This window comes from Oncorhynchus nerka, linkage group LG4 (assembly GCF_034236695.1).
Source record: "Oncorhynchus nerka isolate Pitt River linkage group LG4, Oner_Uvic_2.0, whole genome shotgun sequence".
Taxonomy (NCBI): domain Eukaryota; kingdom Metazoa; phylum Chordata; class Actinopteri; order Salmoniformes; family Salmonidae; genus Oncorhynchus; species Oncorhynchus nerka.
Genome location: NC_088399.1, coordinates 92,014,238 through 92,032,858, shown reverse-complemented (window position 1 = coordinate 92,032,858; position 18,621 = coordinate 92,014,238). Strand labels below are relative to the sequence as shown.

At 46.9% G+C, this 18,621-nt stretch overlaps 1 protein-coding gene and 1 long non-coding RNA gene across 5 annotated transcripts in view; both read right to left on the bottom strand.

Annotated features, from left to right (window-relative positions):
* Window positions 1-1,070: 1,070 nt before the first annotated feature.
* Window positions 1,071-1,692, bottom strand: LOC135571484 (uncharacterized). The gene is made up of 2 exons (XR_010463860.1): window positions 1,443-1,692; window positions 1,071-1,267 (listed from the first exon to the last, which is right to left on the bottom strand). It is a non-coding gene; the product is annotated as an uncharacterized LOC135571484 (long non-coding RNA).
* Window positions 1,693-1,698: 6 nt separating this feature from the next.
* The window catches only part of LOC115115171 (eyes absent homolog 3-like), a 31,569-nt gene continuing 14,646 nt past the window's right edge, over window positions 1,699-18,621 (bottom strand). For 3 of the 4 annotated variants that reach the window (XM_065018032.1, XM_029643659.2, XM_029643658.2), the window contains 14 exons: window positions 18,016-18,085; window positions 16,760-17,040; window positions 15,384-15,530; window positions 15,033-15,103; window positions 12,276-12,462; window positions 11,100-11,269; window positions 10,780-10,863; window positions 9,257-9,346; window positions 8,753-8,811; window positions 8,036-8,187; window positions 5,657-5,780; window positions 5,256-5,377; window positions 4,706-4,806; window positions 1,699-3,075 (listed from right to left, as the gene is read on the bottom strand). In XM_065018032.1, the coding sequence (XP_064874104.1) occupies window positions 2,995-3,075; window positions 4,706-4,806; window positions 5,256-5,377; window positions 5,657-5,780; window positions 8,036-8,187; window positions 8,753-8,811; window positions 9,257-9,346; window positions 10,780-10,863; window positions 11,100-11,269; window positions 12,276-12,462; window positions 15,033-15,103; window positions 15,384-15,530; window positions 16,760-17,040; window positions 18,016-18,085 (1,739 nt within the window). In that variant the 3' untranslated portion in view covers window positions 1,699-2,994. The remainder of the gene's footprint in view (window positions 3,076-4,705; window positions 4,807-5,255; window positions 5,378-5,656; window positions 5,781-8,035; window positions 8,188-8,752; window positions 8,812-9,256; window positions 9,347-10,779; window positions 10,864-11,099; window positions 11,270-12,275; window positions 12,463-15,032; window positions 15,104-15,383; window positions 15,531-16,759; window positions 17,041-18,015; window positions 18,086-18,621) is intronic. The other variant, XM_029643660.2, reaches the window with a different exon arrangement.

The following is an 18,621-nucleotide window of genomic DNA, read 5'->3' as shown; positions in this document are numbered from 1 at the left end:
CCCAAGTGATTGAGATGTGATTGTCTAAGCAGTGAAACCAAGACACAGCGACTCAACAAAAAAACGAAAACAAGTCAAATAAACTAAAAGGTGACGGCAGGTTGCAACATGGAAAAGGATGCTCTGACTTAGTGGTCAAGGCTGTGACTCGTCTTGAGAGCAGAGCATTTCGGCTGTGACTCGTCTTGAGAGCAGAGCATTTCGGCTGTGACTCGTCTTGAGAGCAGAGCATTTCGGCCGTAACATGTATGTATCGGCAGGACAATCAAAACAAGAAATAAAACTGAACTGTAAGGGAGAGAAAATCATTTTTTTAAATCACTTGAGCAACAGAGCATTTTACTGATGGTTAAAGATAAAAAGTTGACTCAGAGCAGATGAATAACATGTATGTAAAAAAAAACAAGTTAAAACTGAACTGTAAGGGAGAGAAAATCATTTTTTAAAATCACATAGCAACACGGAAATGGTTACTGATGGTTAAAGATAAAAAGTTTCAGCAGATGAATAACGGTAAAAAAAAAAAAAGTAGACACTTCAACTCAAGTGTGTAACAACCATGTTTGATCATGTGTTTAACACATCTGAAGTATTTCCTGTAGAGATGACGCATGTATGTGTATATATATATATATATAATAGAGAATGTTGAGAAAAGGCACAGTATGCATATATACAGACACACAAAGAAATACACAAGAAAAACATTCTTACTGGTCAAGCCGTAAGTGTCAAAATGATCGGCATCATCGGGCTCAGTATTGTAATCTCACATGGACCAGGGATTCATAACATCAACCCTCTAACCACCTCTCGACCAGCTACATGCTGCCCCCCCCAAGCAGAAATGTCTTGAACAGTCATTCCTGGTGTTTTCCCCAATATTTATAAAGACAAGGGTAGACTGACTGGCTACACGGCACACAGTGGCAGTAGGCCAATATTTTTTGGGCAGCTGGTCCCGTACAATCAATAGCACATTTAGAGGTCCCAATACACCCCCACTATGAAATAATGGAGTTGTGTGTGACCCCCACGATTCAAATGGAGGAAAATCAACTAGAGATCGATTCTACAACAGAGACACAGAAACATTTCCCATTTATCAATGACAACACGTGATCTTTGTGATGCAAATTATCTGTCGTGTTGTGAGGAAATCTGGACCAGCTAGGCCAGACAAATCTCCCGTGACTTCTTGGTCTTAACATCATTTCCAGTATTGAACAATAACAGATAACAATTCCACTGTTTCTCACAGAAAGGCCTGGTTCGGCTGTTTCTCACAGACTGTTCGCTCTCACAGAAAGGCCTGGTTCTCACAGAAAGGCCTGGTTCTGTTTCTCACAGAAAGGCCTGGTTTCTCACAGAAAGGCCTGGTTCGGCTGTTTCTCACAGAAAGGCCTGGTTCGAAAGGCTGTTTCTCACCTGGTTCGAAAGGCCTGGTTCGGCTGTTTCTCACAGAAAGGCCTGGTTCGGCTGTTTCTCACAGAAAGGCCTGGTTCGTCTGTTTCTCACAGAAAGGCCTGGTTCGGCTGTTTCTCACAGAAAGGCCTGGTTCGGCTGTTTCTCACAGAAAGGCCTGGTTCGGCTGTTTCTCACAGAAAGGCCTGGTTCGTCTGTTTCTCACAGAAAGGCCTGGTTCGTCTGTTTCTCACAGAAAGGCCTGGTTCGGCTGTTTCTCACAAAGGCCTGGTTTCTCACAGAAAGGCCTGGTTCGTCTGTTTCTCACAGAAAGGCCTGGTTCGTCTGTTTCTCACAGAAAGGCCTGGTTCGTCTGTTTCTCACAGAAAGGCCTGGTTCGGCTGTTTCTCACAGAAAGGCCTGGTTCGGCTGTTTCTCACAGAAAACACCTGGATTGGATGTTCTTATGATTAACTACATAGTAACCTGGCATCCTTGATACCACGCAGTGGAATACAGGTTTGTTAGGGTCTTCATTGAGTCATTCTGACCACACATCAGTTTATGTAAAAAAGACCACAGAAGTCAGTTAGGCTGTTGAAGCCCGTGACACAGTGGAGAGGTCAGGACGGCGGAGGTGTCTATGGAGAACATGTCAGTACTGTTAGTGAACTAGTGGAAAGGTTACATCCAGAAGGTCAATTGAAGGTCATTCTTAAGTAGTCATCGAATCATATGCTTTGAAAAGACTAAAATTATTACCGACCCTAATCAATGATACCTCAAGTCATTTGGAATGCAAAACAACCTTTTAAAAATACAAATTATAAAAAAAACATTCAAAGTGACATTTATACTTTCATGAATAGCTACCCTACAGAAAGAGAATTTGGAAAAAATAGTAAAAGTGTAAGGTCTAAACAACCAGAAGGGTCCGTCCGGGATCCAAGACAGGGCTGCAGACCTTTTGCTTTAGTCGATCCACTAACAAGAGGCGACGTCACAAATGCAACCCTATTCCCTATGTAGTGCACTATTTTTGATGAGAGCACTAGGCCCTATCAAATGTAGTGCACTACATAGGGAATAGGGTGCCATTTGGGATGCAAGCCAGAGAGAGAACAGAGGAAAACAGCCTGTGGGTTGTGGAGCCAGAGACTACAGACACTTCAGAGAGAGATATGGGAATGGTCTTCTTCATTTTTAGTCATGTCCTGCCTGTCGGCGTCGGTTTGGTCGGTCGCTGCTGCTATGCCCCAGTGATCAGGCTCAGTCTTTAGAGGATAGCTGCCATACAGAGAGTGTTGCTTGGGAGGAGCTCTACATCAGAGAGTAGGTCTGTCTGTCCAGTCTGCTTCCCAGCCACTGCCACCCCAAAGTCCACCTCAGATCAGTCCACGGCCATCACACGGGGAAAAGAGCGACACACTACAGCCAGCAGGTGTGTAAAGGGTGTGTGAGTTTGAGGGCTGGTGTGGAGCTGAGGACACTCAGCTTATAATGTCACTCCACAAGCGAACAGAAGGGTTGGGGACACACACACACAGACACACACGTTTCCTTTGTGTCTTAACCTCCATTCCTTCCGTTCTACAGGAAGTCTAGTTCCAGGGCTTGATGGAGGGATACCAGGTCCCCGTGGGTGGTGATACGCCAGAAAGGCATGTTGTGCTGCAAAGAGAGCAGGGAGACGGCATGAAGACCCACCAGTCAAATCAATACTCCCAAGACTTATTTACTGCAGTGCTGAGTGTAATTGGTGAATAGCAGAAGTACATGGGCCCTGATTCCGAGCCTGAATTTAAGTGCATGAAATGGAACATAATTCCTTTTTTTTTTTTTTTAAGTGCACATTCTGACCTTGAATTTAAGATCGAGACTAGCATGCTATGCACCCGCTATTCGTTCAGGGTCGGAGATCTAAGAAATGAAAAAGGTGTGGCGGGAGTTGTGTCTACAGATCTATTCTATTCTGACCTTGACTTCATTTCATTCTAAATTCCAGCGGCTTCATGCGCGAGGAAACCATGAATCAGGTTGAGCGAACCTACCGGCTCCAAGTGGAAAAAGGAATCTACTTTTATGTTTTTGCCATACAAATAACAGCATTCTCCATGCGCGGTAATGTAGAATAGATAAAGAGTTATCGATAAGACCTAGGTAAATGAGTAATCCATTTGGAGAAGGGGATTGTAAATCCACAAAGCAATTGTTTTAGATGATTTGTCCTGATGATTCCCCGGAGATGAATGTGAAACCATTTATCTTTTTATTTTACCTTTATTTAACTAGGCAAGTCAGTTAAGAACAAATTCTTATTTTCAATGACGGCCTAGGAACAGTGGGTTAACTGCCTGTTCAGGGGCAGAACGACAGATGTTGTAACTTGTCAGCTCGGGGATTTGAACTTGCAACCTTTCGGTTACTAGTCCAACGCTCTAACCACTAGGCTACCCTGTATTGCAGATCCTTTTCCACCGTGAAATAGGCTATAAAATAGCTGTGCTGTTACTCAGAATTGTAATTGTGTGCCCTCGTAATTTGCGTGGATTAAATTTGGACACCCAAGCTATAGGCTTCTGTAGGGATGAACCTGCTGAGTTGATGTATACACATTACAATGTTTTAATTATGACCAGGTTTTTCTCCGTTTTATTTTTCCAATTTGTATCATGTTAAATATTAGCCACTATCGGGAGCCACCATCAGTAATACCCACATACATTTATAACTGCCACTTTAGTGTTAGTTTTAAGTTTGTAGCTTACATTTAGCATCATTCCATTCCGTTTACCTTCCCTTCCTCTGTGTAGTTGTTCCTGAGGGTCGCTAGCATGAGTGGATCATATTAGATCATGTTGTGCAATAATTTGGAACATGTAGCCTAACTGAGACCACATGTAACAGTTTAAACCTGGAATCAGGGCCTTGGTGAACAGCAGAAGTACTTGGTGAACAGCAGAAGTACTTGGTGAACAGCAGAAGTACTGGGTGAACAGCAGAAGTACTGGGTGAACAGCAGAAGTACTGGGTGAACAGCAGAAGTACTTGGTGAACAGCAGAAGTATTTGGTAAATAACAGAAGTATTTGGTGAACGGCAGAAGTATTTGGTAAATAACAGAAGTATTTGGTAAATAACAGAAGTATTGGGTAAACAGCAGAAGTACTTGATGAACAGCAGAAGTATTTGACATACTGTATGCAACAAAGACTAAAATATTCCCAGCTGTTTGTTCCGCTTTGATCGTACCCCTGAGAATATGTAGTCCTAAAAGCGGTTCCCTAAGGCACTAAGCCTACCTGTTTTGCCGCGAATTCCTCATCACGGCCGTCTCCAATCACCACATAGGTCACATTCTTCCCAAAGCGAGAGACGATGCGCTCGAAGCAGCTCTCTTTCCCTACGGAAGGAAAGACCACAGGAAAAGCAACTGGAGTTAATATAGTTCATCCAACTTGGATCAAATATAAATATTTCTAAAGGTATACTTGGGAATTTTTGGCAACGGGACCCTGTATCGACTTCTCCAGAGTCAGATTAACTTTTGGATACCATGTTAGAGGTAGTTTCGCGAGCCAATGCTAACTAGTGTTAGCGCAATGACTGGAAGCCTATGGTATCTGCTAGCATAGCTAGTAGATAAAGGGCCACATTGTGATTTTGGCAAAGTATCCATTTAAACCCAACAGCTAAGTTAAACATCTGTTAAGGTCAGTGTGTGTGTGCTCCATGTGTGTGCTGTGTGTGTGTGTGCTGTGTGTGTGTGTGTGCGTGCGTGCGTGCGCTCTGTTTATGTGTGCTCCATGTGTGTGCTGTGTGTGTGTGTGTGCTGTGTGTAGTTTAGTTTACCTATCTTGGTGGCGCTGTAGATGTTCTCTATGGAGAAGACATCCCCAAGACCATAGAGCAACACTTTGGCCAGAGCAGGCACCAGCTGGGTGGTCGTCACCAGGACATTCATACACTTACCCCTGCAGACACGTGAGAGAAGAGGAAGGACACACACACACAGGGACACGTGAGATCAAAGGAAGAACACACACACAGGGACACGTGAGATCAAAGGAAGAACACACACACAGGGACACGTGAGATCAAAGGAAGAACACACACACAGGGACACGTGAGATCAAAGGAAGAACACAACACACACAAAAAAAAAACAACTATATACAGTCTGACCTAAATAAAAAATATCAAGTTAAAAAAAACTGGAAGATGAGAATAAACTCTCTAAATGTCAAACTCACTGTGCTGACCTGGACTGGATAAGCAGCAAGGATTTGAGTGCTGTGCTGAGCCAGGCGTCCGTCATATTCTCCATCTCAGACTGGAGCCGGAGGAGCAGCTCCCTCTTCATGGGACTCAGCAGGCCTGGAGGAGAGAGGTTAGAGGTGTTTCTACCACAGCCTGCCTGGAGGAGAGAGGTTAGAGGCATTTCTACCACAACAGGCCTGGAGGAGAGAGGTTAGAGGTGTTTCTACCACAGCAGGCCTGGAGGAGAGGTGAGCACGATGCAACGCGGAGTGCCTGGATACAGCCCTTAGCCATAGTACACTATATTTACAAAAGTATGTGGACACCCCTTCAAATGAGTGGATTCTTCTATTTCAGCCACACCTGTTGCCGACAGGTGTATAAAATCGAGCACATGGCCATGCAATCTCCATAGACAAGCATTGGCAGTAAAATGGCCTTACTGAAGAATTCAGTGACTTTCATAGGATGCCACCTTTCCAACAAGTCAGTTTGTCAAATGTCTTCCCTGCTAGAGCTGCCCCAGTCAACTGTAAGTGCTGATATTGTGAAGTGGAAACGTCTAGGAGCAACAAGAGCTCAGTCCCAAAGGGGTAGGCCACACAAGTTCACAGAACGGGATCGCCGAGCGCTGAAGGGCGTAAAAATCGTCTGTCCTCGGTTGCAACACTCACTACAGAGTTCCAAACTGCATCTGGAAGCAACGTCAGTCAGCACAAGAACTGTTCGTCTGGAGCTTCATGAAATGGGTTTCCAGCCGCACACAATCCTAAAATAACCATACGCAATGCCAAGTGGTGGTATAAAAGCTTGCTGCCATTGGACTCTGGAGCAGTGGAAACACGTTCTCTGGAGTGATGAATCACGCTTCACCATCTGGCAGTCCGACGGACAAATCTGGGTTCAGAACACCTGCTCGAATGCATAGTGCCAGCTATAAAGTTTGGTGGAGGAGGAATAATGGTCTGGGCCTGTTTTTAATGGTTTGGGCTAGGCCCCTTAGTTCCTGTAAAGGGGGAATCCTAATGTTCCTAGGCCGTCATTGAAAATAAGAATTTGTTCTTAACTGACTTGCCTAGTTAAATAAAGGTAAAATTAAAAATTAAAAATGCTACAACATTCTTGAACAATTCTGTGCTTCCAACTTTGTGGGAAGGCCCTTTCCTATTTCAGCATGGCAATGCCGCCTTGCACACAGCATGGTCCATATAGAAATGGCTTGTTGAGATCGTTGTGGAAGAACTTGACTGGCCTGCACAGAGACCTGACCTCAACCCCCATCGAACACCTTTGGGATGAATTGGAACGCCGACTGCGAGCCAGGCCTAACCGCCCAACATCAGTGCCCAACCTCACTAATGCTCTTGTGGCTGAATGGAAGCAAGTCCTCGCAGAAACGTTCCAACATCTAGTGGAAAGCCTTCCCAGAAGAGTGGAGGCTGTTATAGCAGCAAAGGGTGGACCAACTCCATATTAATGCCCATGATTTTAGAATGAGATGTTCGATGAGCAGGTGTCCACATACTTTTGGCCATATACCACAAACCCCAGAGGTGCCTTATTACTTTTATAAACTGGTTACCAACATAATTAGAACAATACCTTTTCAGCCAATCAGAATTCAGGGCCCGAAATACTCAGTTTATAATTGTTTTTACCACACCTGGATGGGAAACCAGACGCTTCTGGAAGTGGTGTTAACGGGCGACAAATATATAAATCCCAATGCCCCAGGGCAATGATTGGGGACATTGTCCTGTGTAGGTTGCCGTCTTTCGGATTGGACGTTAAACGGTTGTCCTGACTCTCTGTGGTCACTAAAGATCCCATGATAATTATCGTAAGAGTAGGGGTGTTAACCCCTGGTGTCCTGGCTAAATTCCCAATCTGACCTTTAAACCATCATGGCCAGCTAATCATCCCCAGCTTCCAATAGCCTCTTTCATCCCCCCTCCTCTCCCCTGTAACTATTCCCCAGGTTGTTGCTGTAAATGAGTGTTCAGTCAATTTACCGGGTTAAATAAAAAATATCAGGATTTGATAAGATTACTAGATAAATGTCTGGATAGATTCTAGATTCCAGTAAGCAACTAATACATGCATGTTATTCCTTCAATTAACATGAACACTCTTCCAGGAAATATGATGACAGACAAAAGCACACAGAGGCACGTGTTTTTTATTTTATTTGAACACATAATTTGCTAACTAACATCTCAAATAGTCACAAAGTAGATAAACATTGTAGCAACTATTTAAAAATGTAACTCGTGAGGACTGTGTACATCATGCCATAAGGGTTTTCCCAGCAAGTCCCAGTCAGATGATTATTTAGAAGTTGAACACAAATACAGAGTTGACACGGATCTCACCTCCCACGTTCCCTTTGTATCCGTTGTAGATCTCCTTCAGGCGACGATAACGGAAGGCCAGTTTCCTCATCCACTCCACCCCGCCCTGGACTCCTGTGGCGGCGCCTACACCACTGGGGTTGTGGAAGCCATCCGCTAGGAAGTTGTAGGCGCTGATAGGAGGAATGAGAGAGAGAGATGTGGCTAGTTAGGAAAGATAGATATTTTATATGTTGCTAGTTAGGAGAGATAGATGTTTTGTATGTTGCTAGTTAGGAGAGATAGATGTTTTGTATGTTGTTAGCTAGGAGAGATAGATGTTTTGTATGTTGCTAGCTAGGAGAGAGAGATGTTTTGTATGTTGCTAGTTAGAGAGAGAGATGTTTTGTATGTTGCTAGTTAGGAGAGATAGATATTTTATATGTTGCTAGTTAGGAGAGATAGATGTTTTGTATGTTGCTAGTTAGGAGATAGATGTTTTTGTATGTTGCTAGTTAGGAGATAGATGTTTTTGTATGTTGCTAGTTAGGAGATAGATGTTTTTGTATGTTGCTAGTTAGGAGATAGATGTTTTTGTATGTTGCTAGTTGGGAAAGTAGGGACTCTGTTGGTGGACATAAAAGCATTATTACATTGGACTATCATCATCATCATCATACAGAGAGGTTTGTATGTGACCTCCGAACAAAGGAGGGTATCTGAACGTCTTGGTTGTTGACAGTAGCGTCACAGACACACCTCAGATCCTGTCCGTTGTCATCAGTGGCTACGTCTTCAACATGAACCTGATCACACTCCTAAGAAGAGAAAATGAAAAGTGGGGGTGTCAACCGTTTAGTCGAAAAATCGTCCCCATTCAATCCAACATTCTGTCAGGGGCGGCAGGGTAGCCTAGTGGTTAGAGCGTTGGACTAGTAACCGGAAGGTTGCAAGTTCAAATCCCCGAGCTGACAAGGTACAAATCTGTCGTTCTGCCCCTGAACAGGAAGTTAACCCTCTGTTCCTAGGCTTCATTGAAAATAAGAATTTGTTCTTAACTGACTTGCCTAGTTAAATAAATAAATTTTTAAAAAAAAATTCTGTGACACTATCACTAGCTCACACCAACGACAGCTAATCTAACTGCAACAGCTTTAGAACATAATTCAACACACAAAGTTGCTAGCTGCCACATGCCTAGCCTCTTCTGACTGTTAAGCTCTTTCGAGACAGACAGAGAAGACTATCACTGCAGGTAGCTACCTCCAGGTCATTGAAGAAGAGGTGTGTGTCTGCCAGGTCAAAGATCAGCTCCTCCATCTGAAGGCCCAGGTTCAGCACAGTGTCGGAGTCCTACACAACCCCAACATTTATATGAATAGAAATCAGATCACCCATCAATAGAGAAATGCATCTCTATTATACAGATGTCAGTACAGAGGCTGGGTCCTGCACAACCCCCAAATACAGGGAGGGACAGAGGTTAGCAAGAATGGAAAGCCATCTGATCATATTTAAACTACAAATTAATCTTAATAAAATACAAAGCCTTTCGGGAATTATTCAGACCTATTGACTTGTTCCACATTTTGTTACGTTTACAGACTTATTCTAAAAAATGTCCCTCATCAATGACAAAGCGGAGACAGGTTTTTAGATTTGGGAGAAGGGTAACAAAAAAATGTTTCTGCAGCATTGAAGGTCCCCAAGAACACAATGGCCTACATTATTCTTAAATTGAAGAGGTTTGGAACCAGCAAGACTCTTCCTAGAGGTGGCAGCCGGTCCAAACTGAGCAAATCGGGGGAGAAGGGCCTTGGTCAGGGAGGTGACCAAGAACCTGATGGCCACTCTGACCGAGCCCCAGAGTTCCTCTGTGGAGATGGGAGAACCTTCCAGAAGGACAACCATCTCTGCAGCACTCCACTAATCAGGCAGTTATTTTAGAGTGGCCAGACGGAAGCCACTCCTCAGTAAAAGGCACATCACAGCCCACATGGAGTTTGCCAAAAGGAAACAAAAGGACTCTCAGACCATGAGAAACAAGATTTTCTGGTCTGATGAAACCAAGATTCAACTCTTTGGCCTGAATGCCAAGCATCACATCTGGAGAAAACCTGGCACCATCCCTAAGGTGAAGCATGGTGGTGGCAGCATCATGCTGTGGGGATGTTTTTCAGTGGCAGGGACTAGAAGACTAGTCAGGATTGAGGGTAAGATGAACGGCGCAAAGTACAGAGAGATCCTTGATGAAAACCTGCTCCAGAGCGCTCAGGACCTCCTCCAGAGCGCTCAGGAAGGTTCACCTTCCAACAGGACAACGACTCTCAGCACACAGCCAAGGCAATGCAGGAGCGTCTTCGGGACAAGTCTCTGAATGTCCTTGAGTGGCCCAGCCAAAGCCTGGACTTGAACCCGATCGAACATCTCTGGAGAGACCTGAATGTTGCTGTGCAGCAACACTCCCCATCCAACCTGACAGAGCTTGAGAGGATCTGCAGAGAAGAATGGGAGAAACTCCCCAAATACAGGTGTGCCAAGCTTGTAGCCTCATACCCAAGATGGTGCTTCAATAAAGTACTGAGTAAAGGAGTAAAAATACTTACTTAATCTGATATTTCAGTTTTTGTGTGTCGATTGATGAGGGGGAAAAAAAACTATTGAATCCATTTTAGAATAAGGCTGTAACGTAACAAAATGTGGAAAAGGTCAGAATACCTTCCGAATGCACTGTACTGCCTTGAATAACACGATGGCTCAAAATATGACTGATGGTTTGGATATACCTTGCCAAACTTCTGAGAGAAGGACCCAGTGAGCAGAGAGTGGAAAATGATGATCGTTTCATCCAGATCCCACAGAAAGATTCGCTGAAAGAGAGGGGAAGAGGACAAATGGGGTCAGTAACTAAGGCATTAAGGGATTAATCAGAAAACCATTTTCATGATTCCAGGATCTTATAAAATAACATGAATATATTAAACAAGAACACATTTTAGTAGAGCGGAGACCTAAAGAGAATCACCGGAGTAGCTGATTAATGTGTTAGTCTGGAGCTGTATGAAAGAATGGTGTACATCTGTGTTCATGTGGGCCTTATCGTTACCTCCAGGTCAGCGTCAGTAGGCTGGTTGCTGTCTGATTTCTTGGCCTTCCCCTTGGCCTTCCCAGCAGGGTTCCTCCTCCCCGCCTCATCCTGGTCCAGGGCCCCCATGGGGAGGGCCACACCTGTAGGCAGGGCTACGCCGGTCGGGAGGTTCTCACGTGGGCATGCATCTGAGGGAGAGGACACAGACATGTTGAAGACCGACAGTTGAAACACTGCACACATAAAGACGTTAAACTCTCCATGTTTCTTATAGTTGAACACAGCCTCTATATGGCCTAACAAGCCCATAATCAAGGCAATGTAGAGAATCGAAAACAATTTTAACTTCCTACTTGATCACACAGTGCTATCCATCCAGATATATGTACACATGCAATGAATATGGAACTGGCATTCATACAGTAAGACAGAGTGAATCCTATAACGGGAGGTATCAGAAGTACCTGGATGGTCCTAAGGTAAGACGATACTAGTACCACAGGTAACTAGTAGCAACGGTAACTGGTACCCCGGGTAACTGGTACCAACGGTAACTAGCAGCTATGGTAACTGGTACCAACGGTAACTAGCAGCTATGGTAACTGGTACCAACGGTAACTAGCAGCTATGGTAACTGGTACCAACGGTAACTAGCAGCTATGGTAACTGGTACCAACGGTAACTAGCAGCTATGGTAACTGGTACCAACGGTAACTAACAGCTATGGTAACTGGTACCAACGGTAACTAACTATGGTAACTGGTACCAACGATAACTAGCAGCTATGGTAACTGGTACCAACGGTAACTAGCAGCTATGGTAACTGGTACCAACGGTAACTAGCAGCTATGGTAACTGGTACCAACGGTAACTAGCAGCTATGGTAACTGGTACCAACGATAACTAGCAGCTATGGTAACTGGTACCAACGATAACTAGCAGCTATGGTAACTGGTACCAACGGTAACTAGCAGCTATGGTAACTGGTACCAACGGTAACTAGTAGCTATGGTATTTAGCACCAACGGTAACTAGTAGCTATGGTAACTGGCACCAACGGTAACTAGTAGCTATGGTAACTGGCACCAACGGTAACTAGTAGCTATGGTAACTGGCACCAACGGTAACTAGTAGCTATGGTAACTGGCACCAACGGTAACTAGTAGCTATTGTTATGAGGAACGGCTGAAGTACCTGTAGTGCTGGGCAGTCCAGCCAAGGCACTGCCCTCCGTCTTTATAGCTGGATACCCGGCCACACCCATACTGGATCCATTCTCTTCGCTATTGGGCAGCCCGGCGGGGAGGTAGCTAAGGGGCGGGGCGTAGTACTGAGGGAACTGGGTCTGGCCCAGAGAGTTGACGTTATAGCTGCTGAACTCCTGCAGCAGGACAAACACACAGAGACGAGACATGAAGATCAGTGTGAAACAACAAGGGTGCATCCCAAATGAAATCCCCTTTCCACAATTCCCTCTACACTGAGTGGACAAAACATTAAGAACACCTGCTCTTTCCATGACAGACTGACCAGGTGAAAGCTATGATCCCTTATGTCACTTGTTAAATCCACTTCAATCCATGTAGATGAAGGGGAGGAGATATAGGATGATTTTTAAGCCTTGAAACATGGATTGTGTATGTGTGCCATTCAGAGGGTGAATTGGCAAGACAAGATTGAAGTGCCTTTGAACGGGGTATGATAGTAGGTGCCAGGCGAACCAGTTTGTGTCAAGAACTGCAATGCTGCTGGGTTTATCAAGCTCAACAGTTTCCTGTGTGTATCAAGAATGGTCCACCACCCAAAGGACATCAAGCCAACTGGACACAACTGTGGGAAGCATTGGAGTCAAAATGGGCCAGCATCCCTGTGGAACGCTTTCAACACCTTGTAGAGTCCATGGCCTGACAAATTGATGCTGTTCTGAGGGCAAAAGAGGGTGGTGGTGGTGGGGGCTACAACAGGGCTCTGGTCAAAAGTAGTGCACTATGTAGGGACCAGGGTGCCATTTGTGACGCAGGCCCGCTGCTCCACTAGACTAGGCCCGCTGCTCCACTAGACTAGGCCCGCTGCTCCACTAGACTAGGCCCGCTGCTCCACTAGACTAGGCCCGCTGCACCACTAGACTAGGCCCGCTGCACCACTAGACTAGGCCCGCTGCACCACTAGACTAGGCCCGCTGCACCACTAGACTAGGCCCGCTGCACCACTAGACTAGGCCCGCTGCTCCACTAGACTAGGCCCGCTGCACCACTAGACTAGGCCCGCTGCACCACTAGACTAGGCCCGCTGCACCACTAGACTAGGCCCGCTGCACCACTAGACTAGGCCCGCTGCACCACTAGACTAGCCCGCTGCACCACTAGACTAGGCCCGCCACCAGACTAGGCCCGCTGCACCACTAGACTAGGCCCGCTGCACCACTAGACTAGGCCCGCTGCACCACTAGACTAGGCCCGCTGCACCACTAGACTAGCCCGCTGCTGACTAGGCCCGCTGCACCACTAGACTAGGCCCGCTGCACCACTAGACTAGGCCCGCTGCACCACTAGACTAGGCCCGCTGCCCACTAGACTAGGCCCGCTGCTCCACTAGACTAGGCCCGCTGCTCCACTAGACTAGGCCCGCTGCTCCACTAGACTAGGCCCGCTGCACCACTAGACTAGGCCCGCTGCACCACTAGACTAGGCCCGCTGCACCACTAGACTAGGCCCGCTGCTCCACTAGACTAGGCCCGCTGCTCCACTAGACTAGGCCCGCTGCACCACTAGACTAGGCCCGCTGCACCACTAGATTAGGCCCGCTGCACCACTAGACTAGGCCCGCTGCACCACTAGACTAGGCCCGCTGCTCCACTAGACTAGGCCCGCTGCTCCACTAGACTAGGCCCGCTGCACCACTAGACTAGGCCCGCTGCACCACTAGACTAGGCCCGCTGCACCACTAGACTAGGCCCGCTGCACCACTAGACTAGGCCCGCTGCTCCACTAGACTAGGCCCGCTGCACCACTAGACTAGGCCCGCTGCACCACTAGACTAGGCCCGCTGCACCACTAGACTGGCCCGCTGCACCACTAGACTAGGCCCGCTGCACCACTAGACTAGGCCCGCTGCTCCACTAGACTAGGCCCGCTGCTCCACTAGACTAGGCCCGCTGCACCACTAGACTGCCCGCTGCACCACTAGACTAGGCCCGCTGCACCACTAGACTAGGCCCGCTGCACCACTAGACTAGGCCCGCTGCTCCACTAGACTAGGCCCGCTGCTCCACTAGACCCCGCTGCTCCACTAGACTAGGCCCGCTGCTCCACTAGACTAGGCCCGCTGCACCACTAGACTAGGCCCGCTGCACCACTAGACTAGGCCCGCCTCCACTAGCTGGCCCCACTAGACTAGGCTCGCTGCACCACTAGACTAGGCCCGCTGCACCACTAGACTAGGCCCGCTGCACCACTAGACTAGGCCCGCTGCACCACTAGACTAGGCCCGCTGCTCCACTAGACTAGGCCCGCTGCTCCACTAGACTAGGCCCGCTGCTCCACTAGACTAGGCCCGCTGCACCACTAGACTAGGCCCGCTGCACCACTAGACTAGGCCCGCTGCTCCACTAGACTAGGCCCGCTGCACCACTAGACTAGGCCCGCTGCACCACTAGACTAGGCCCGCTGCACCACTAGACTAGGCCCGCTGCACCACTAGACTAGGCCCGCTGCACCACTAGACTAGGCCCGCTGCTCCACTAGACTAGGCCCGCTGCTCCACTAGACAACGCCGCTCCCCTAGGCAACGCCGCTCCCTTAGACACGCCCCCCCTACGTAACAGTATAGTGACTTCACCACGCACCGCACGGGAAGGCTCTGTATAGATATTTTGGTGCGTGCCTTAGACACTTCACTTCACATAGGCTCCAGTGACATTTCCCTGTTCCAAGCCAGCCGGCCGGTCCTTACCTGGTGAGCCTCTGTAGCTGCGGAAGCAGAGGGGATGTTAGTGTACACACTGGATGTAGTGAAACTGGAGCCTGGCGGAGAAAAAACAGACACGTCAAAACACTGGAGAACAAAAACAACAACAAAAACCAGACTGGAATCAACACTTCAACTCATTCTGACTATTCAAGATCCTTCCCTCAAGGGGTCGCAGTAGCATCAGTAGTGAAAAGTGCAAGAAAACATCTGTTTAAATTCTAGCCCCCTGATAGTTGTGTCCAGTAAACTGCCTGGTTCACACTATGGGACCGATCAGGGAATGTGCTGGCACCGATAAGTCTTTTCCAGCACTGAGTGAGATAGATTGCTTGCCTTGGCTGGGGTATGAGCAGTGCACATGGCCTGGGTCTGGCTGGGTTGAGGTATATGCTGACCTGAAGCTGAGGAACCCAGGCTGGCCAACAGAGGGTGCTGCATCAGGCAGCCCAGTCTCTGACTTAATACCTGGCCACATAGCACCTGAGGGAGGGGAGGGAGCGGAGCGAGGGGAGGGAGCGGAGCGAGCGAAAGGAGGTAGAACGGGAAAGAAGAAGAGAGATGTAGAAAAGGAAACAAGTTAGAAATAAATACTTTTCAGTCAAGAAAGTTGAAACGTATTTGTTGCAAGACGTAGCCGTCTAGCTTCAAGTGTAATAAACAAACCAAAGCGTCGTGTTGGGTTATTATGCAAGAGATGTTAGGAAGTTTCCCCTAGGTACAGACCTAGGATCAGCTTCCCCTAGGTACAGACCTAGGATCAGCTTCCCCTAGGTACAGACCTAGGATCAGCTTCCCCTAGGTACAGACCTAGGATCAGCTTCCCCTAGGTACAGACCTAGGATCAGCTTCCCCTAGGTACAGACCTAGGATCAGCTTCCCCTAGGTACAGACCTAGGATCAGCTTCCCCTAGGTACAGAAGTAGGATCAGCTTCCCCTAGGTACAGAAGTAGGATCAGCTTCCCCTAGGTACAGAAGTAGGATCAGCTTCCCCTAGGTACAGAAGTAGGATCAGCTTCCCCTAGGTACAGACCTAGGATCAGCTTCCCCTAGGTACAGATCTAGGATCAGCTTCCCCTAGGTACAGACCTAGGATCAGCTTCCCCTAGGTACAGATCTAGGATCAGCTTCCCCTAGGTACAGAAGTAGGATCAGCTTCCCCTAGGTACAGAAGTAGGATCAGCTTCCCCTAGGTACAGACCTAGGATCAGCTTCCCCTAGAGTGGGGAAAAGGGCACAATTTGAACTGTGAGCAACACATTTTAGCAGCCTCCCCCCTTGACAGCAGGGAGAAAATTAATATACATTTTAGGGTTCATCTCCTGCAATTCTACACATTTTGCCATGGGGCGGAGAGAAGATTTTACGATTTTATAACAAATTTTCTGCAATTCTACACATTTTACTATAAAAAGGTGGAGAGAAATGTTTACAGTTTTTAAATACGATATCTGAGTGAGAGCGACTAACTCGCTAGACTAACTTAGCAGTAAAAAATGTTTTAGCTGACATGGGCTAATTGAGTGTGTCAGTGACTAACATAAGATGCACAACCATGTTTCCATATTGCACCATGTCTATTCTACTATTCTAACCCCCGACTGAGCTCCTAAATCTGAAGGCCTATAAAAAAAAGGGAGGGGGGGCCCTCCATTGCTCATTCCTGCTTTACACTATATTAGAAGACTTAGAGCAGCGTGGAGGGACTGACCAAATGGTGGGAGGCCGTAGGTCTGTCCTGCTTGGGGGAAGGCAGTGTAGACTGTAGCCTGGGTCTGTCCTGCCTGAGGGAAGGCAGTGTAGACTGTAGCCTGGGTCTGTCCTGCTTGGGGGAAGGCAGTGTAGACTGTAGCCTGGGTCTGTCCTGCCTGAGGGAAGGCAGTGTAGACTGTAGCCTGGGTCTGTCCTGCCTGAGGGAAGGCAGTGTAGACTGTGGCCTGGGCCAGAGGAGGAAAGGCACCCTGGCTGGTGGTGTAGGATGTGACTGGTGGTCTGTGGGATACACGGGGAGAGATGCACAGACATACTAAAGTAAGGTTGCAAAATTCTGGAACCTTCCAAATATTTTATTTATTTCTCCTGCTTATTCCTTCCTGAATCTTCCAACAGGGATTTTTTTTTGGGGGGGGGGGGGACTTGGACATTTTGGGAAAGTTACCAGAATTTTGCAATAAAGTTCTACCCAATAGCATGCAATGGAGAACTAGGCCCGCATTTATCAAGAGTCTCAAATTAGGAGCCCTGATTTCAGATCAGTTTTGCCTTGTTGATCACATGGAATCACATTATTACGCAGGTTGGACCTGATTCTAGATCAGCACACCTCATTCTGATACATATGCTACCCTACCAAGCAAAAAGGCAGTAACTGCTCATTTGGTAAAAAAATGAGTTAAATGTCATTATTTTGCTTAATCATGTAGACAAGTATCCTGCTTCTATTGTGTTCTGGAGAAAATGGGGGTCATGTTAGCAGTAACTGTATAAAGTTACTGTGAAAACCAAGGTAAATAAAAACAATTTTTTCCTCAGTTCCACGCTATGAGCAGTTACTGCTTTTTAACTTGGTAGGGCAATATGGGTCCTGAACAGCTACGCTCAATAAAAAGGTCTCTACAGACTTTCCACAGATACAGTCCTACATTAGCATTTATACAGTAGATCTAGAATCATCATAACACCGATTACATCTGGCTGCACCATGCATTTCCCTGCGGGAACAATAAAGTTTTAATTGAACAGGCATGCAAGTCCCAACATACAAGGTGTTTCCCAATCCTGGTCCCGGGGACCTAAAGGGGGGCACATTTTGGTTTTTTGTCTTAGCACTATCACACTTGATTCAACAAAACAACTCATCACGCCTTAGATTTTCAGGCGTGTTAGTGATATTACAAACTTGTGCACCCATTTGGCTCCGCAGGACCAGGAAACACTGAATAACCAATCACAGCAGAGGATATTCACCTGCTTCCTTGGTAGATGTGGGAGTTATATTCAGAGGCTGTTGTTGTGGTGAGCGCTCTGCTGGCCACCGCTGGGGAAAAAAAGAACAACGGTAGCTAAGCTTAATTAAATGTTTTTTTTTACAAAACATGCTCTCATTATGACAAATGAAAAGGGAGTGTAGACCCAAGGAGTGTGTTGCTCGTATCGATGTGTGTAGGGTATGTTGCTCGTACCGGTGTGTGTGTGTGTGTGTGTGTTTGCTCGTACCGGTGTGTGTGTGTGTGTGTTGCTCGTACCGGTGTGTGTGTGTGTGTGTGTTGCTCGTACCGGTGTGTGTGTGTGTGTGTGTGTTGCTCGTACCGGTGTGTGTGTGTGTGTGTGTGTGTTGCTCGTACCGGTGTGTGTGTATGTGTGTTTGCTCGTTCCGGTGTGTGTGTATGTGTGTTGCTCGTTCCGGTGTGTGTGTGTGTGTGTGTGTGTGTGAGAGAGAGTTATGAACTCGTCACAAGCCCAAGCTCCTCCTCTGTCTGAACCAACAGTCAACCATCTGTACCAATGAACCACCACTGATGATGTCTATTCAACAGACAGTACGATTCCATCTGATCTTCACACCCCAATAGA